The following is a 20426-nucleotide window of genomic DNA, read 5'->3' on the forward strand; positions in this document are numbered from 1 at the left end:
AGTAGATGAGGCTGCAGCCCTCAGCACAGCAGAGAGGCCAGAGGGCTCTGACACATACAGTGCTTGGAGTCCAAAAGCAAAAACTAAGTCAGGGCCAAGGGAGAGAGTGCGCTAAGGGCCAGAGTCCAAGACTCTTGTCCTCAGCGGCCATCCAGGCAAAGGCACCTAAGGTAGGCATGAGAACTGAGGGGTAGAGGGTGTCTGGGGGGCTCAGCCAGTGAAGCACCTGCCTTTGGTGCAGGTCATGATCCTGGGATCCTGATTGAGTCCCACGTGGGGCTCCCTGCAGGGAGTCTGCTTCTTATTCTGCCTGTGTCTCTGCCTCTCTCTCTCTCTTTCTGTGTGTCTCTCATGAATAAATAAATAATTTTTTTTCTAAAATTGCTCTCATTATTTTAAACTCTCATTCTCACATATTTCTTTCTCCAAGAATTTTAAAATCATTTTGAAATGTTTTAATCCCATTGGGATCTCAATTAGAATTGTCTTATGTATATAAGTCAATTGAGGAAGAACTGATAAGCTTTACAACCTTGAGTTGCCCCATCCAAGAATATGGTACATCTCCCTATGTACTAAAATTTTATTTTCTATAATTCTAAAGCTTTTTTAAAAAACAGAGATCCTACACATTTCTTGTTACACCTATTCTTAGATACTTCATACTTTCTGTGGCCATTGTAAATTGCATCTTTTGTTCTTTTAATTTTTCTGTAGAGCTATTTTAAAAATTGCTTTTAATAAACCATTTTGTTTCATCTATCTAAAATATTGAGAAGTTTCCATAGGTATCAAGGGCAACGCATCAGATTAGTCATGAAAAGCTGATGTTGTCCTGTTTGCTACAATCTCCAGACAAGATCCTGTACTGCACTGCATTTACCCTCTGCCTTTTTTTTTTTTTTAATTTTTATTTATTTATGATAGTCACACAGAGAGAGAGGCAGAGACACAGGCAGAGGGAGAAGCAGGCTCCATGCACCGGGAGCCCGACGTGGGATTCGATCCCGGGTCTCCAGGACCGTGCCCTGGGCCAAAGGCAGGCGCCAAACCACTGCGCCACCCAGGAATCCCTACCCTCTGCCTTTAAAAGAGAAATGATTGTCCGCAACCCGCCACACCTGCCACCTGAAGGGTAGCCCACCATCGGTCAGGATGGGGACATGCAGGTTTTCAGCCTCTTTTGATGTTTGACTTCCTCTAAAAATGCAACTGCAGCCAGAAATGGATTTTCTCCACTTTGATGTGACCCAGGACTCCAGCCAAAAACAAGTTTATCAAGTCCCAGATGATCTATAAAAACTGGCCCGACCATTGAGGTTGCCCAGGCTCAGAGACCTCCTTCACTGGGAGATGTACCCGGCCTGGACGCATCCCGCAAGGGGACAGACCCAGGCGGCAGGTGCGCAGGCAGGCCCGCAAGCAGGCATCTGCAGAAGTGGCATCTTCTCCACCGACCTGAGTTAGGGCTCTGGTTCTCGTCATTGCCACCAGGGGGTGCCAAACCCCAGGCTCTGCAGGGACCTGACCTGGCTCTGAGCTCCCAGCCCTGAGCTGCCACAGCCTCCTGAGCAGGGACAGTCTCACACCTGGGCTTGCACCCCAGCATGAGCTCCATCCAGCAGGGAGCCTACCCACCCTGTCCTCCACAGCACAGTGCAGGCACTCAGGAAGCACGGTCAGAAGGTACCAGGGCAAGCCTGCCTGCCCACACCTATTTATTAGGAGGGAACAGGGGTGAGCTAGCAAGTACCCCTGAGATCGCAGTCGGCAAAACAATTCCTATGAAAGCACGTTCCAGTCTGTGGGCCTTGTCCTGGGGCAGCACCCTAGGAGCACAGCCTGTCTCGGGACAATGACCACACACTTGGCCTAACAGCCAGCCAGGCTACCGGGATGCCTCCCAGGATTGTCACACAGGATTCCTGCCGAAATCAAACCTGTTCCAATGAATCTTCTATTGCTTTGGTGACAAGCAGTCTGTCTTGTGACTTTGTGACTTCTATGTTCAGCAACCCTAAGGCGGGGGGGTGGGCAGTGAACCTACACAGCCCCCAGGAGGACTCCAGGGAGCCCCCACCCCCAGATGGCCATAGGCTGACTCTGCCAGCCAAGGTAGAGATAAGACAACAGGCCACAAGAGCCTGCTGGCTCTGATGGAGATGATGTGCGAGGCTGCATGGAAATAAGATCTGCAGGACGTGCCCATGACTGGACGTGAGGAGTGAGGAGGATGGAAGCTGTCAAACCAGGGCTGGGGGCCAGGACTCCCTGCTGAGGAGCCCCCAGGGCCCAGAGTGGGCAGCACCCAGCCCGCAGACACTCAGACAGCAGCAGCACAGAGGTCTACACATGTCTCCGGCCCATTCAAGGGGCCACATTCTGACTAGGCTCACTTGCAGCCAAAAAACCCTCACACGCTGTGTTGTTAGGTGCTTTCCCCCTACCCACCCCAGCCCCCAGCCCCTTTCATCGCCACAACAACCACGTATGACAAGCAGCACACATCACCAGGAGGGACATTCGCCCCACCCTGGAAGGCTCATCTGTGGTTGGCTTCCCCCTTCCTATGACACATGATGCTTCCCCCAGCACCCCCCGAACCTGCCCAAGCCCCAGTCCCTAAGCACGGACCCCACACCTCCCCCCACCTGCCCACACCCCACATCCCTAAGTGCAGAACCCACGTCCCTAAGCGCAGACCTCATGCCTCCCCCAAACTGCCCACGCCCCACATCCCTAAACACAGACCCCACACCTCCCCCCACCTGCCCATGTCTTGCGTCCCTAAGAACAGACCCCACGCCTCCCCCACCTGCCCACACCCCAATCCCTGGGGGCAGACCCCACGCCTCCCCCGCACCTGCCCACACCCCACGTCCCTAAGCGCTGATACAATTAAGGATGCACTGGGTCCTCCTACATTGGTTGATGAGTGGATCAGGGAAACTCCAAAATTATATAATTCATACATGGCAAGAAGGATGCAGGTAAAAGTGGGTGCCTGGGGGGTTCAGTCAGCTAAGTGTCCGACTCCTGATCTTGGCTCGGGAAACTGAGGCCCACATCGGGCTCTGCGCTCCGTGTGGAGTCTGCTGGAGATTCTTTCTCCCTCTCCCTCTGCCCTGCCCTCTTCTCGTGTGTGCACTCCCTTTTTCTCTCTCAAATAAATAAATAAAATCTTTAAAAAACAAACAAACAATACAGGTAAAGGCTACATGGTTAAGGACCAAAAGGGATACAGGACTGACATAGCCCAAATCCGTTCCTAACTATGTGGGAGATCTTGGGCAACTTACTTCACCTTTCCAACACTCAGTTTCCCTCATTTCAACCAAGATATTAGTCATCTTATAGAGATTTTATTAGAATTAAACAAAATACATATAAAGTACTGAAGTTAGAGCCTGGCACATGCCAAATGCTCAGAATCTGTTATTATGATCATTACATGGTAAAACATGAGGGCAGGGATTCATTTTTGAACTGGTTTTGAATTAGTTTGCTTAGTTCACTGGTATGTGGGCAGCACCCAGTGAGTCCATGGGCCCGGGAAGGTGCACAGTTACTATTTGCTGAAAGAATTAATGAATGTTATTACTGCCTAATAAGCCAGGAAATATGGGGAGCAGGATAGACAGCAAGGAGGCCTGCTATGGAGAATTCAGAGGAGAAGTACTGACCAAAGTGCTGTCCAAACCCAAACCAGCAGGCAGATGTGGCAGTTCAGATGGGGGCCACCCCTGACAGTAAGTGCATGTTTCCAGGACTGAGTGAGGGGCCCCAGGGGGGTCTTAGGATAGAGGGAACACAGAAGGAAACTCATTTGGAGGGAATATCTGAAATAATTCAGGTTTTGCATCTATTTCATTTGAAGTGTCAACTGGTCACTCGGGAAAGTCGCTGATGGAGTGACAGTCCTGCTGGTCCTGAGTGCAGAGCACGTGCTCCGATGCTCCAAAAGGAGGTCAAGGCCAGACATACAGATCAAGGAGAATGATGTCGGGAGTGTGGCTAAGGACAGGGCCTCAGGGAACAGATACAGCAGGAGAGAGAGGAGCCACCTCAAAACTAACACTTATTCTCCTTTCCTTATCTTCAGAAATTATGGCCCTAAGCTGGGGTACTCAGGGAGGTCTAAGGGAATGACCAGAACCCCGTGGGGAAACAGGAGAACAGTGACTCTTAGCCACAGTACATCCCAGCAAAGTGGACCATCAACACATAGTGATTCACTGTACCTGAGAGCGAACATCTCCTCCTCACCTTATGGCACCTGTCGGCTTTAATCTTAGACACTGTGAACACATAAGCCCCAGCAGCATCATAGCCAACTTCTGATAACATGCTCCAGTAGTGGATGAGGTGCAGCCTTGTCCAGAAGCTTGAGTTTTGGATCTTTGATATGAAGTCTGTGATGCTTGCAATGCAATGTATTAACGTGAGTCATTTCAGTGTTTTGTGCCTTGAAGGAAGCTATTCTTCTATTCACCCCATTCCATCAGCCTATTCAGAAACACCTTAACCACAACATCTTTCTTTGGTAGGTCACCAGGCAAATGTCAGACTGTCACTGTTAAGCCATCAAAGCCATTGCCACTCCTCTGCCAGGAGTCCCCCTCCTCTGGCAGGCTCCCCAAACCTGCCAGGCTTGCCAGCTGCACATCTCTGCTCTGGGGAAGCCCTGACCCCGTGTGCAGCTGTCTATGGCTCCACCTGCACCCCCCGCTAGAGCCAGCTGTACCTCATTCGCTCTTGCACCCCCGGAGCCCACACGAGCTGGGATTCAGGGTAAGTCGATGACACACATTTGCTGAGCGGGCACAAGAGGACAGGAAGGAAGCAGGGGTACGTACGGAGAGGAGGAGAAAAAAAGGGAAGGAAGGAAATTGAGAGGGTCTAGCCAGAGAACATGGAGCTGTTCTTTATCCTCCCCAGCTACGAGTCCTCCTGTCTCTGGAATCCTCCTCACTTTGAAAGGAATCCATGCAAAGTCAAGAAGGAAAAGAACACTCTGCAGTCGGAAGGTCAAATGGGACAATACTGAGAACCCATAAGCCACAGGAGTGGAGCCACATAAGGGGCCCCTGCCCACAAACTAGCAGGTGATGGAAGGAGTAAAGGAACGAATACTCATGGCTTAAGGGATTCGTGGGTATAAACACAGCGCTCAGGAGGGGAGGAACAAAATTGGCCCCAACTCCACATAAGAAGGACGAGCCTTACCTAGGACTTGAGAGAAGAGAGCTGCACAAGTCCCCCCAGGAGCCGCTCATCTTCATATGCCAGGGCAGTTCCTCGTACACTCTCCAGAAAGTGGTTTGCCGTTGAAAGTATCAGACTAAGATTCGGTGGAAATGTGTTTTCCTGTGGTTTGTTGGATTCTCAAAGATGTATGGACTATTTTCTCTGACAGGAGTGATCACACCTATTGAATAATCAAGGACAGTGGAATGCGTCTGACTTTAGGATGAAAACATGATAGCAGATCATATCTGTGGCCATAATTAGACACAATAAAAAGGCAGCTTGGAAAAGACCCTGGAATATTAAAAGTGTATCTTCTTATAAGTCCTTGGAGTTTACCAAAGAATTTGTTACAGTTACGACCACTGGCCCAGATTTTGAAAAGCTAGGGAGCCCACTCATTTTTCATGCCGTCTCCCCGGCCCCCAAAGAAGTATCTGTAACGTACTTTTTTCTATTTTAAATATGCCTCGTGGTTACCACTTAAATAAGCACTTTCAAATATTTGAGGGAACACATTTGGGAGAAGTTAGTTTGCACTTGGGTCTCACATAAGCCAAGGGGAAGCTGAGCAAACTAATGACAAATTGAATGCTATGGTCAAGATTACTATGTTTTCACTGCCAGAGAAGTGATTCCAACAGATCATACCACCAGAAATGAGCTTCCTAAAAACAAAGGGGTTTTATTGCATTAAAAGCTTGGAGATACCTGCTCTTGAAAGGTAAAATAGAAGTATTCTTAAATTTCTGCTTGATGCTTTTTCTTGCAAGATGAATGGTACGCTCTGTGGGATGCCCCACCAAGCCCAGCTCGTCACAAGAGCTGTAATAAAATGGGAGCCTGTTGTTCACATAACCATCCTGTATTTCCACTGAAATGCTTTCCAGGCTGTAGAGACTTCGTGCTAGCTGACCTACAATGTGCAGCCTCATGCAGGTGGCAGTGGAGCACTTTGAAAACCCACGGAAGGAGGAGACTCCCCTCTTCCACCAGGTACAGTGAGGGCATTTTTGTAGACCATAAATAGGGAAGGGGGTTGGGGAATGGGAGAGAAAAGAACTGGAACAAATATTATCCTGCCTCCAAGATTTAGAGTATTAAACACAAAGCTTAAAGTACATAAAAAATTGTCATCGAAAACAGAATTTACCTTTTTACAAAATAACTTCGTGAGATATGAAGATCTGTGATTTTTCCCACGTGATTTTACAGGCCAGCTGTACTGGGCTGAGGGATGCCCAGAGAGCTGGTTAGGTAGTATTTCAGGGTGTGTCTGTGAGGGTATCTCTGAAGAGACTAGCATTTGAATGGGTGGACTGAGTAACGATCACCCTCACCGATGCACATGGACATCACCCAATCTGCCCAGGGCCAGAACAGAGAAAAGGCAGAGAAGGTGAATTTTCTCTATGCTGGAGCTGAGTCCCTGACTTCTCAGCACTTCTGAGTCTCAGACCCTCAGACTCATACTAGAACTTGGAGCATCCCCCCCCCCCCCCCCCCAGCTCTCAGGCCTTTGGACTTGGACCAGAACTCTACCAATAGTTTTCCTGGGTCTCCAGCTTCTAGAAAGATCCTGGGACTTCCCAATCTTCATAATCATGTAAGCAAAACCCTCATGACCTTTTCCCAGAGATCTTTAGAGAGATATACACACACACACAGATGCACAGAGATATAATCCTGTTGGTCCTGTTGTCTGTAGACCATACTTGATACAATCCCCAAGTGACAAACAAAATGATTTAAAACCAGAGCGACCCAGTGGCTGGCCTCTGGCTAGCATGTGATTGAGAAAACAGGACTCAAACCTTCTGACTCAGTCCCAGTGGTCCTCCAATTGTGAGAACGTGAGGAAGGGCTGGACTGCAGCCTCCTCTGTGCACACAGTTCTTACAGGCAGACTTACTGGCTGACATTCTGCAGTGCTAATCTCTGTAAGGACAGGACAGATTATGCTGCATGGACAGGTGACCCCAAAGTTTCAGTGGCTTAAAGTAGCAAGGGTTCTGATGCTGTCACAGGTTGGCCGGACCTCCCGGTCCAGGCCACTCACTATGGGACTGACAGGCCGGCCACCATCTTGAACCCTGCCAGAGCCACAGACAATGGCTCACAGGGTGCCACCACCAAAGGGACAGCACATGCTTCCCATGGAGCTGGATAGGCTAGAAATTGTGGCACAGGGCTGTCATGGCCATCACAGTGCTTATGAAGCACCCTCCATCAGGCACACTTAGCATTCCTAATACCCTCGAGGTCAGCACTTGTGACCATCGCCAGCTTGCAGGTAAGAAACTTGAGTCTTAGAAAGTTAAGCCCCTTTGACAAGGTCATGCCAGTTCTGTCAGATTCTAAAGTCCTTGCTCTGAATGAGAAACTGTTTATAACAGAAGTCATGGTGATGGCCAGAGGAAAAGGTAGACTCCGTCAAACGGCACACAGGCCTGGGAGTGAGGTAAGGACAGGATGCGGTGAGGTCACTCTCCTACCATGACCTCAGTGTCACCTGTGGGCATCTCAGACCTCCCGCCCTGTGCTGTGCCCTCCAGATCCCGATTCCACTGCAGGCAAACACTAGACTCTGAGATTCATTCGGCATTGGCTCTCAAAACAATGAAGACAGAGGCTTCTAGAAATGGCAGGGCCAAAAAACCAACTGCCAGGGGTAGCCATGCGTTTCATTCATGCCCATATGGTAGCAACACACCTGTTGAAACCTCTATTTGTCAGCTTCCTTTGTGTCTAGCTGTGGCCAAATGACAAAGTTATGGGGACATAGTGGAGATGTTGGTGGAAACCTGGGGAAGCTCCTTAAAAGAAAATGCAAACCCTTCTTTTTCTCTTCGTCCTTCCTCTTGCCTGAAATGCAATGGCTGGAGCTCTGGCAGCCATGCTGCTTCCAGCAGTCAGGAACATGAAGTGACCCTGGGCATACAAGCCTTTTGAAACTCATTGCAGAGATAGTGGCTTTGAGAACAAACTTTCCTTCTCAAAAGATGGGCTTTTGAATATCAAAGGATGGACTCCTCACCACCAGTGGAATAAATCTCTTAACCACAAACAACAGACTCAGACAGAGGATGAGCTGAGGAAGACGGAAGCGAGAGAGGAGGGAGGGACAGGGAGGCAAGAAAGCAACAAAGCTGCTCAGAAGGGTTTCTATGGAGGGGCCGTGCCCGCCCCTGAACCCCGGCTGTGAGTGGGCACAGAGCACCCACCACACGGATGCACCTGGCACCAAACAGACAGAGGCCTGCACTCTGCTTCCATTGGGAGTCTGGAAGCTAGCAGCTCCGCAGCTCTCCTGAGGCCCCCAGGACCAGGCAGTAGAAGTCGCTGTGGGGAGCCCAAGGGCCAGGATCTCCAAGGGTACAGAGGGCAACCAATGCTGTCTGTCAGGAACACTGTGTGCCCCCCAAGACTGTAGGCTCCAGAGGGTACAAACGTTAGCAGAGGAGAGCCTCCTCACTAGGATGAGGGAAAGTGGCAGCAGGTGGCAGCAGAGACAGAACAACCCAGGACCAGATGGGAACACGGGGGCGTCCTAGTGGATGCCAAAACTGTAGGGAGGCATGTCGGTATTTGTGGACCATCTGGGGCCATAATCACCTCGGCGGAAGACAGCAGGGACAGTGACAACCAAGGACACCCAACATCAAGGCCCTTGGATTTGAGCTCAACCCAGAAGAGACACAAGAAGGACACAAGTCCTCCCTTGCCTGAAAAACACCCTGAGTTGTCTGAAAACAAGCTAAATTGATGGAATAAACCTAGATTAACTGAATTAGCTTCTGCCATCATTTGAACTATAGGCTCAAAAGAATTGAGTTATAGAAATAATAAAAGCAGGGGCGCCTGGGTGGCTCAGTCAGTTAGGCGCCCAACTCTTGGTTCCTGCGCAAGTCATGACCTCAGCCTTGAGATCCAGCCCCGTGTGGGGATCTGGGCCCAGTGCAGAGTCTGCTGGCCCCTCTCCTTCTGTTCCTCCCCCTCTCTCGTTCTCTGTCTTGCTCATAAATAAATAAAATATTTTAAAAAGGGGCACCTGGGGGACTCAATGGTTGAGCGTCCGCCTTTGGCTCGGGGCATAATCCTGGGGTCCTGGGATTGAGTCCCACATTGGGCTCCCCACAGGGAGCCTGCTTCTCCTTCCGCCTGTGCCTATGCCTCTCTCTATCTCTCATGAATAAATAAAATCTTTTTTTTTAATAAAATCTTTTTAAAAAAAAAACTTTAAAAAAGAAGAAGTAATGAAGGTCCATCTCTTAGCTCCTGAAAAATGTGCCTCATACTGTTCTCTTTACAGTCAGCACAGAGCTCCCTAGACAGGGTTGTTGGATTTAGCAAATAAAAACACAGAGTATGCAGTTAAATTTGAATTTCAGATAAACAACAAATTAATTTTTGGTATAAGTATAGCCCATGCAAGAATTTGGGATACACTTCTAATAAAATTATTTATCAACTAATTTTTAGTATAAGTATCTCCCATGCAATAACTGAGGCATACTTTCACAAAGATTATTTGTTCTTTATCTGAAATCACAGCTTAGCTGGACATCCTGTATTTTCTCTGATAACCTTACCCTTAAGCCCCCCCCCCTCTGGGTGGTCTACCATACATCTTTCTCCCTGTGCACTCCAGCAGGCTGTCAATACTGGCCAAGGCTTACCTTCTCCTGAAGCCGCCATTTCTGAATTGGCCCTTTTTGGCGTAAAAGTCCAGCTATAGTCTTCAATCCAGCGTTTCAGAATCAATTCCCAGAGCTCCTGAATGGAGACCACCTCCAAGTACTCCTTCAGACACTGATACTCATTTCGGTAGATTCTACATTCTCTCAGTTCGTTTGCCAGGACTGTGAGTTTTAAAGGATTCGGGTTTGTTTTCTTCCTCAAAGTGCATTTGCTCTGTCAGAGGGGGTCTTTGTTGGGAACAAAGAGATGCTGTCTAAAGATGTTTAGTTTCACTTCTTCGTCTCCTACACTAAGGAGCTCCACTGTCTTCACATCCAGGCGGGCACACAGCAACTTATAGGACAGGCTGGAGGAGACGGTGCTCATGATAAATTTGCAATGAGGAGGCAGTGAGCCTGGCAGCCAAGAAAAATTCTGTGCCTGATGGAGAAAGTCAACAACATTTGAAATCATTAAAGACTATTTTTCTGATGGTTTTTAAACTTAGAGCAGCTGGAATATAGGGAGTAAGTAGAGGGTGAGGGCTAGGCTGGGGTTAAGGGTAATAAGCAATACAGTGATAAGAAAATACCACGTACATTCCACGTAACTATATTTGACTGCATCACCCATCTGTTATGAATTTGATAGTACATGTGCAACCTCCAAAAAGAGGTTCTTGTAAGCAAGTAATCAGACAAATCCCAAATACAATCTGATTTGTAATCCAAATCAGAATTTGTCCCAATTCCTAAGAATGATGGGACAAATCCCATCACTTAGGACCTACAGTGATGACCAAAGGAAACCTAAGAGTACAAACTGAACCATTTGGTTGATAAAGAGAATATTGTTTTATGCTGAGGAGTTGCTCTATATAGCAATGCTATCATAAGTTATATGGCTTTATTTGGGAATAAAATAAACACCTAATCAGATCTTTCTACATTCCTTTAACAGCCTTTCCCACCCCTCTTTGAGTAATAATATCAACTATTATAATAATCAAAAGAGCAACTATCAAATGCTTACTGCTTATTCTGAGCCAGGCCCTGTGTTGGGTATGCCTTCAGGCACTAGCTGTTCTAGTTAGAGATTTCTATTTTGTGTGTCTTCTGATAGTTTGACATCTCTCAGGAGCCTTACAGACCCCGGAGACATTGCTCCTCCTGAGACACGTTAATTCCTGGGGGCTGTGGACAGCTTATTGGAATGTGCTTGTCCCGTGCAGAGCAGCCAATCCAAGGCCACACTCCCACCTGCCCTCCTACCTGACTCTCATCCACTCTGACCCACATCAGGCCAGGGATTGGTGACCAGACAACCAGGGACAGCCCCTCTGCCACTACAGCTGCCAGAATTATACAAACGAGCCAATCCTGAATGGTTTACTCTGCCTTTCCCATGGGAGACCCCATGAAGGCTTTGGCCTTGGCCTTCTCTTGGCTCTTGTCTCTTGCTTCTTGGCTATTCAATACTTCCCCCTGGGGCCCTGTATGACATGGCATGTCTCATTCTCTTGGGAAATGTAAGTTATAATGTATTCTTTCAATGGTACTGGCTTCTCCATATCATCACTCAGTCCTTTGCACAACCCTCTAGATTCTACATTCTCTACTTCATACATACTCTAGAAAGGCAGAGGAGGGGCTAACCATCATATCTAATCCATTCTGATAGCAAGCAGCGGAGCCTGGATTGACACCAAGGGTCTGGCTCCCCAGGCAGGCTCTGAACCACTGCACTCTACGGGTGTAGGTAACAGCCTGGACAGTCCCTCCTCCCCATGCAGTGCTCTGCCTGGAGTCCTTCTTCCAGGGAGCCTCCTCCAAAGTCCAAATCCCTTCATTAGAGGCTCTCACCAAACTACATACTGATCCTTGGTTGCACTTGTCACAGCTGCAATTTTATGCTTATTGTGTAATAGCATCATTAACGCTGCCATCCCCTGCTAGAGTGAAAGCTCTGTTTGCTGGACCATGTATGACTTTGCTTACATGCTTTTCCCATAATGAGTGGTCAATAATTGTTGAATTTATGGTGCTTGCTGTGTATTAAGTTAAAAAGCAGGTTATAAAACAATACGGCATGTGACTTACTTACATAAGCATCAATGAGTATATATAGATATCCATAGAAAAAAGGCTAGACTCTAAAATGGTGAACAGTGGTGAGACTATGAGTATACCGAATTTTTTTCCTTCTTCATCATTTTCTTTATGAGAAACATAGATGACTTACATAATTTATAATTACATGTGTTTTTAAGTTTTAGAGGGAATGCTTCACAAAGTAATGACTGATACTAAGTTGTATATTGATCCAATATAGCCTCAAGCAGGATCAAAGAGCAACTAGTTTGGTAGGTGCAAAATCAGTGTAGATGAGGCAAATCAAAATATACAAAGTAAGAAAATACTAGGGGCTCAATAAATGCTTGAGCAAAGCATAAAATAGGGAGGGAAGCAGAACCAGGCTGGAGTAAAGGCCATAGTGTCTAGAACCAGACTACCCACATCTGAATGTCGAGTCTATCATCATCTTCAGATGTTCTGTAAGTCACCTAACATCTCCACACTCAGCCCCCTCTGTGTAAACAGGGATGATGATCTCTTTCATAGGGTTCTTCAGAGAATTACATGCATCAATATTCCCCAACTTCCTAGAAGGGCACCTGACCCGCTGTAGGTGTCCCCACGGAAGGATTTGTTCAATAAAACATAGAGCAGTGACTATAAGCCATGCTGGCTATGGCTACAGATATGCATCATAATGGAAAGATGTTACATACATTCTAAATTATGGGGTTTTCTTTTTATAAAACAGCAGTAAAATAGGTATTATTTTAAAAAGAGATTACCTTCTGTCCTGAAATCCCATAAATGCCAATCAGTTCTTCGATTCCATCTAGGACAAGTGTACATGGCTTTAAACTGATGGAAGCAATGAACACTTCCACAAGAAGCGAAAAGACCAAAACATTTGAGTCTTCGTTAAGAATATCAGTTTCAAGCTGAGTACCTAGAGCATAGGAATTTGCTCAGATTAAGCAAAAATGTTTCCATCGTTGCTAGAATATGTTAATGGGATGGGGAGGTGGAAGGGGTTGGGAACAATGAGTGCTATTCACAGCTGTACAGCTGACACATATAGGTATATGTGTGATTAGCAGCCTAAAAATATTCAACCCAAAAGGGATAATGATATTTACCACCAGATGTCTCCTATACATTTTCAGGATTTTATATAGAAAACATTTTGTATGATCCAAAGCATTACTCTCTTTCTCCAAAATGCAAAGATAGATCATGTTACAAAGGGTTGGGGAGAAAGAGAAGCCAATCTACATGGTCTGTGAAGTTTCGGCAGCTCTGTTACACCAAGTAGCTGTCTCAGGACCACAGTTACCACCCTGGGTGGTCCAGCAGTGCGCACATGCATCATCTCGCCCCAGGCTCTTTGTTCCTCACCCACATTAAACCTGACATAACCAATACTGAGTTACTCTACTCACAATATCGGACCCAAGACCTTAGATTCTGGAAATTATCAGGGAGAATTAGGTAAAGAGCCAGTAAAGCTTATATATAGGATATAATAAAAGGACCAACTTTCAAACTCCCATTAAGTGACATAGTAGCAGCAACCCAAAATTGTAATCAGCTACCTAATACTCTTTCTAAGACTTATTAATTTTAGAGCAAGAGAGAGAGAGAGAGAACATGTGTGCAGGGGGGAGGGGCAGTGAGAGAGAGAGAGAGAGAGAGAGAGAATCTTAAGCATGCTCCATGCACAGTGCAGAGCCTGACTCGGCTTGATCTCATGACCCTGAGATCACAACCTGAGCAGAAACCAGGAGTCTGACATTCAACAGACTGAGCCACCCTGGTGCCCCTCAACTACCTAATATTCTAAGGACATTTTACTACATACAACCTTGACCTTGCTTTTATTTTTCAAAGGCAATGTTTCCCACAGAAATTTAGGCACATTAGAATCTAGAAAATTGGGATCCCTGGGTGGCGCAGCGGTTTGGCGCCTGCCTTTGGCCCAGGGCGCGATCCTGGAGACCCGGAATCGAATCCCACGTCGGGGTCCCAGTGCATGGAGCCTGCTTCTCCTTCTGCCTATGTCTCTGCCTCTGTGTGTGTGTGTGTGTGATTATCATAAATTAAAAAATAATAATAAAATAAAATCCAGACTCTTAAAAAAAAAAGAATCTAGAAAATCAAGTCATGAAAAGAAGTTTTAATGGATTTAGTCTCTCAGATGCATTTAGATTCTGTTAGAAGCTTTGAGAGTAACTCTGCTTAACAGCTACTTACTGGTTACCTGTTATATACAAGGCTCTGTGCTAGAAGCCAAGAGGAGATAAAATGGTCTATATTATAAAGTGTAGGAATTAAGGAAGTGAAATGGGTTCTACACACAAATAACCACCTTTGAAGGCAGAATATGAGTCTGAAGGTTACTGGAGTTTGATGCAGAGCCATCACAGTAAAGAAAGGTTCGTGCACGGTAGAGATGAGGGCAAGGGTTACCATGCAGGACAAGGCACAGGTGAAGGTATGGAGGTAGGAAAGTGCATGAACATTCAAAAAACAGGAAGTTGATTAGAGCAGTGAACTCAACAGGGGAGGTCCAGGGTTTCTATACGTCCTACAACACAGGAGGCAATCAATGAAGCTGCATCCTGGGATCTACCAGACTCAAAGGTCTGTCTGACACTCAGGAAGGAGGGAATCTTACTAATTACGTTACCTAGGAACCAACTCCATTTTCATGCAAACACAAAGTAATTTGCACAGATTTAAAACACATTAAATTTCCTAGGAATACAGCTACCATATAAAGTGATGGAAGATTATATGTTGCTTTGTCTGAAATGAGACCAAGATTTGTTCACCACTTCGGGAAATCACAACCCTGGCAGGAATATTGTTCGTGATGCTTGAACCTTGAATATATGCCCATGCCAGTCTGCATGGACAGCTACTGCTTTTGTGGTCATTTTCTGTATAGAGGCAGGCACCTGTCTACTCTTCTGGGGCCTCTATTGGAATTATGTCTGAGCATTTATATATTGAAATACATATTACTTTATAATAAATTACTTTATCTTTCTCTTTTATATTATAGTAGAGGGTAGCACTGGTTTTCTTTTTATTGAGTTATAAATTAGTTTCAGGCATACAACATAATGATTTGATATTTGTACACACTACTAAATGATCACCACTGTAAGTCTAGTTAGCATCCATCACCACACAGATACAGAAACATTTTTTTCGGGGTGCCTGGCTGGCTCAGTCGTAGAGCATGCAACTCTTAATTTCAGGGTTGTGAGTTCAAACCCAATGTTGGGCATGGAGCTTACTTAAAATATTTTTTAAAAGAATCAAGCAATTTTTTTTCTTGTGATAAGAACTCTTAAGATGTACTCTTAGCCACTTTCAAATATGCAATACAGTATTGTTAACTAAGGTCACCATCCTTTACAAGACATCCCCAGGACTTATTTATCATAAAATTTGATATATTGATTTTTAAAGATATTTTTATAATAGCAAACGACCATAAAATCAACGACTTGAAGGTTATATATGAATGTGAGGAATAAAGGAGAAGGAATCAAAAAAGATAGGGGCTGGCTCGTGCAATGGACTGTGCAATTCTTGGTCTCAGGGTCATGAGTTCAAGCCCCACATTGGGTATTGAGATTACTTTAAAAAATTAAAATCTGGGGATCCCTGGGTGGCGCAGCGGTTTGGCGCCTGCCTTTGGCCCAGGGCGCGATCCTGGAGACCCGGGATCGAATCCCACATCGGACTCCCGGTGCATGGAGCCTGCTTCTCCCTCTGCCTATGTCTCTGCCTCTCTCTCTTTCTCTCTCTGTGAATATCATAAATAAATAAAAATTAAAAAAAAATTAAAATCTTGGGCCGCTGGGTGGCTCAGTGGTTGAGCATCTGCCTTTGGCTCAGGTCGTGATCCCGGGACCCTGGGATCAAGTCCTGCATCAGGCTCCCCACAGGAAGCTTGCTTCTCCCTCTACCCATGTCTCTGTGTCTCTGATGAATAAATAAATACAATCTTTAAAAAAATTAAAATCTTAAAGAGAGATAGTTTGTGCTTGTGTCACACAATAAAAAATATTTTTCAAAAAGGGGAAGAGAACAATTAATCTCAATGCTTCATCCTTTCAGGTTTTGGAGCATTTTTTTTTTCAAATCTTTAAAGTACGGGTGATATCAAGACTTCAGGCCTTAAGTAACTGAAGTTGAGAGCAGGAAGAATTCTGGAAATCACATAGTCTAGCCAAATCCTCATTTAGTAGGTGAGGAAACAGACCTAGGAAGGTGAAGAAACTTGAACACAGATCATTGGGAGCTTTGAAACACTGATTTTGCAAACAACACGTCATCAGTTAAAGATTACTCCATTTGAGGTTTCAGGCTGTGTGGGTCACCACCCATGCGTACGGTTCACCAGCAGTCCTATGTGGAAGACATGCACCACTCACCTCTTGCATGAAGCTGATATAGAAGCTAAGTGACAGGGAAGCCTGGGGGGCTCCGCCTTTGGCTCAGGGTGTGATCCCTGGGTCCTGGGATCGAGTGCCACATTGGGCTCCCCACAGGGAGCCTGCTTCTCCCTCTGCCTGTGTCTCTGCCTCACTGTGTGTCTCTCATGAATAAATAAAATCTTAAAAAAAAAAAAGAGGCTAATTGACAAAATGAAGGCGAAGGAACCTCAGAAAATATACACAGCCTGACCATTGTAAAGCATAACGTCACTCATAAAAATCAGCAAAAAAATAATCCCAGGCAAAGAAAGGGAAAAAGAAACCTCAAGGAAGATACTTAATGGATTTTTATCTGCATACGCAAAGGAAAGCATTAGTTCAGTGTTTTTAATACTCCCTTTGGGGTGATTGGAATTATTTTTCCTCAAAATAATATTGAAGATAGAATTATGAGCAGTGGAAAATGATTCTAAACATGTCTCTTTATTGTGTTAGAGCCAAACAGTCTCTACTCAATGACAGCTGCCCATTGCCTAATTTAAATGGTAACATCCCAAGTGTTCAAAGATCCAATCAGGATAGGTAAATTTATGGGGAGAAGGAAAAAGTCAATGGATACAATTTCAAAACACTTTGTAACAAAATTATTTAGTGATTGACCAATTTTTTTTCAGTTTTGCATAGTGTTACCTCATTCAATAAGGATTTGTTTAGAACCTTCTATATTAGGCTCTGCATCGGGCACTGAGTGTGACACTAACAAAATAGACATGGCTCAAACACATGTTATTTCTGATGTTGTTTATGTGTGTGAGTATAATGGGTTTATTATTTTTAAGCTAAGCTTTTGGTCTTGTTTGGAAAAATAAACCTCTCTGTGCCACAGTGGGAAAAAAAAAGAATTGACATGGCTCCCTGCACTCTCAAGACTATAGGGGGATACAGTAAAACATCGTGGCAGCTCCACGTATAAGTCATGGGGGACCAGGACATCAAGCTCACAGTGTTTGCAGGGAGACACTCACATAAACTAGAAAACAATGAGACTGGGGCTATCCTCATCACTTAGTCAAAGTTGGAGGTGAGGGAGAGAGGCACCCTATAGGCTCTCTTATTGAGAGGGTGCTCTTTATTACTTAAAAAAAAGATTTTAAGTAATCTCTACACCCAATGTAGGGCTCGAACCCATGACCCCTAGATCAAGAATCGCATGTACCACTGGCTGAGGAAGCCAGGTGCCCCCGAACAGGTGCTCTTTAAATAGGGTCTTAAGGAGGGATAGGAGGGGTCCCTGGGCGGCTCAGTGGTGGAACGCCTGCCTTCGGTTCAGGGCGTGACCCCGGGGTTCTAGGATCGAGTCCCGCACGGAGCTCCCCACAGGGAGCCTGCTTCTGTCTCTGCTTCTCTGTCTCTCATGAATAATAAATAAAGTCTTAAATAAAAAAAGTTGGATGGGATTCCTGGGTGGCACAGCGGTTTGGCGCCTGCCTTTGGCCCAGGGCACGATCCTGGAGACCCGGGATCGAATCCCACGTCGGGCTCCCGGTGCATGGAGCCTGCTTCTCCCTCTGCCTGTGTCTCTGCCTCTCTGTGTGTGTGTGTGTGTGTGTGTGTGTGTGTGTGTGTGTGTGTGACTATCATAAATAAAATAAAAAAAATAAAATAAAATAAAAACTGAAACTTAAAAAAATAAAAAAATTAAAAAATAAATAAATAAATAATAAAAACGGTTGGGGGGGGGGTGAGAAAGTATTCACTGACCTGAGGAAAGGGAGGGGCATTCAGTAGAAGGGGACAGAAGCAGACAGACAAGGACAGAAGTGACTGGCTGTTGGGGGGCGGAGCGCGGGGCGGGATGGGGGTGGTACCGGGCGGGGCGGGGGGGGGGGGGGAGGGGGGTAGACAACCCGTGGTGCGGCGGGTCCGGGTGCAGACACCTGAGCAGTCAGCCGAGCCCAAGCCCTGCAGCCTGCCAGGGAGTCCCGCTGGCACTTCCGCCCATTCCACATCACAGACTGGGGCGCAGACTCTCCTGGTCGCTGGTGCCAGGAGGGGACCCTAATAGATATCCTAAAGAGCAGGACGTCCCTCTGTGCGTTCGAGGACACAAGACCCGGCCACAGTAGGCCGGGCCGGGAGCTCAGCGGACCCCTGAGGCCGAGCCCTGCGCCCTGCTCCGCGCGCGGCGGTGCGAGCCAGCGTCCCGGGCCTCCGTCCACGGCGCCCGCGGCAGTGCTGAGCAAGCCCCGCAGGCCGCAGCCGCACCACGTCCTGCCGGGGCCACGGGCCGGGGAAACACCGGATGCGGCGTCGGCGGCAGGTCACCGACGAGCACCAGCGGCCGGGGCGCTGAACCCGCGGGCACCTGCGGCGGCCCCTTAACCTGGCAGCAGGGGCGCCGACGCCGAGGGGGGCGCGTCTTGCTGTCCCGGGGGGGGGGGTGGGTCCCGCAGGAGCCGGAGCTGCGCAAGGCTGAGCGCGCGGGGAGGGAGGCAGGGAGCCCCCCCACCCCTGTCACCAACCGAGCTGCTCCGAGCCCTGACCTCCCGCCCCGCTGGCCCCCACCGCCGCTGCAGCCCCTCCTTCGCTCACCCCCACCCCAACCGGGGTGGGGGGTACCCAGCTCCCCCAGGCCGCGCGGGGGCGGCTCCCCTCCGCTTCCTCCCAGGCTGCGGCTTTGCCACCTCCTCCTTTAGTCTAGTGAATGAATAGAGCCTCTGGTTTCCCTCAGCAGTCCCCGCTCTCTGCCTGTGTCTCTAGCTCAGTAAGAAATAATCCTAATAAAAATCAGGACAACAGTAACACTAACAACTGTGGCCAGGAACTCTTGTAAGTCCTTTTCCCTGTAGTATCTGCTCATCCCCTCGCAACTTTATGTCCAGGCCGATAGGCTCACCCCCGCTGACAGCCAAGGGCCCAGAGCACACAGCTAGCAAGCAGCAGAGCGGGACTGGACCGTGCAGGTGGGCTGAGATCTGAACCACACCCTTTACCCTTGGGGTCTTCCTTCAGGGACACAAGCTGTCTGCTATGTACAGGCTGTCCCTGATTTTATTCTACTTTGTCAATCTCAAGATGTGTTTCAAAGACAGCAGCTGTTTTGATTAGGAGCTTTCAGCACCTAAAAACAGTCATTAAAATCACAATTCATGGGCAGCCTGGGTGGCTCAGCGGTTTATGCCGCCTTCAGCTCAGGTCGTGATCCTGGGGTCCTGGGATCGAGTTCTGCACCGGGCTCCCTGCATGGAGCCTGCTTCTCCCTCTGCCTGTGTCTCTGCCTCTCTCTGTCTCTCATGAATAAACAAATAAAATCTTTAATAAATAAATAAATAAAAATCACAATTCACTTTGGGAATAAAGTCATAATTGGGCACGTTCGGGTTGAGTTCCTTTCCTCAGCCCAGCCAGACCCAAGTCCCTTGGCTGTGGCTGAGTCAGATCAGTGGTTGTCCTTCAGAACCAGTCACACCTGCTGCTCCTGATTTTGATTTTACCACTTTATGCACCTGAGAAATGGTACCGCAGAGAACTCATGCCCACGTGTTCACCCTGGTTACAGACATGCACAGGAGCGCGCGCGCACACACACAGGAGCTCAAATATCTGTACCATCCTATAGAGATGATGCACGTCCATCAAAACTCATTCAGAGTCTCATATCCCCACTCAATACCCAAAAGCATGCTTGGGCCCAAGCCCACATGAGAAGGGACAAGTTCCCAAAAGCAGCCAGACATGCAAATACACAACAGACTCCCAATAATAATAACAGCTGATATTAATTAGGGCTTACTATATGCCAAGCACTGCAACAGGTCTTTATTTATTCATACCTCACCTTAGTGATCATCTCCTGCACTGCCTGAAGACATTTCCTTTCTTATCCACATTTGCAAAGCAGGCACACTGAGCTGCAGAGCTCAAACAACTCAAGGAAGCTCCACAGCTAATAAGTAGAGCCAGGCTCCTGGTG

General features: G+C 47.1%; 1 protein-coding gene across 5 annotated transcripts in view; it reads right to left on the reverse strand.

Annotated features, from left to right (window-relative positions):
* The window catches only part of NT5DC3 (5'-nucleotidase domain containing 3), a 96444-nt gene extending 83520 nt beyond the window's left edge, over positions 1-12924 (reverse strand). For 2 of the 5 annotated variants that reach the window (XM_072773386.1, XM_072773385.1), the window contains exons 1-4: positions 12788-12924; positions 9927-10368; positions 5227-5428; positions 4242-4420 (exon numbers count right to left, since the gene is read on the reverse strand). In XM_072773386.1, coding sequence (XP_072629487.1) covers positions 4242-4420; positions 5227-5282 — 235 coding nt within the window. In that variant the 5' untranslated portion in view covers positions 5283-5428; positions 9927-10368; positions 12788-12924. The remainder of the gene's footprint in view (positions 1-4241; positions 4421-5226; positions 5429-9926; positions 10369-12787) is intronic. The other 3 variants (XM_072773387.1, XM_072773388.1, XM_072773391.1) reach the window with 3 other exon arrangements.
* Positions 12925-20426: the final 7502 nt, after the last annotated feature.

The sequence above is a fragment of the Canis lupus genome, chromosome 13 (assembly GCF_048164855.1).
Source record: "Canis lupus baileyi chromosome 13, mCanLup2.hap1, whole genome shotgun sequence".
Lineage (NCBI taxonomy): Eukaryota > Metazoa > Chordata > Mammalia > Carnivora > Canidae > Canis > Canis lupus.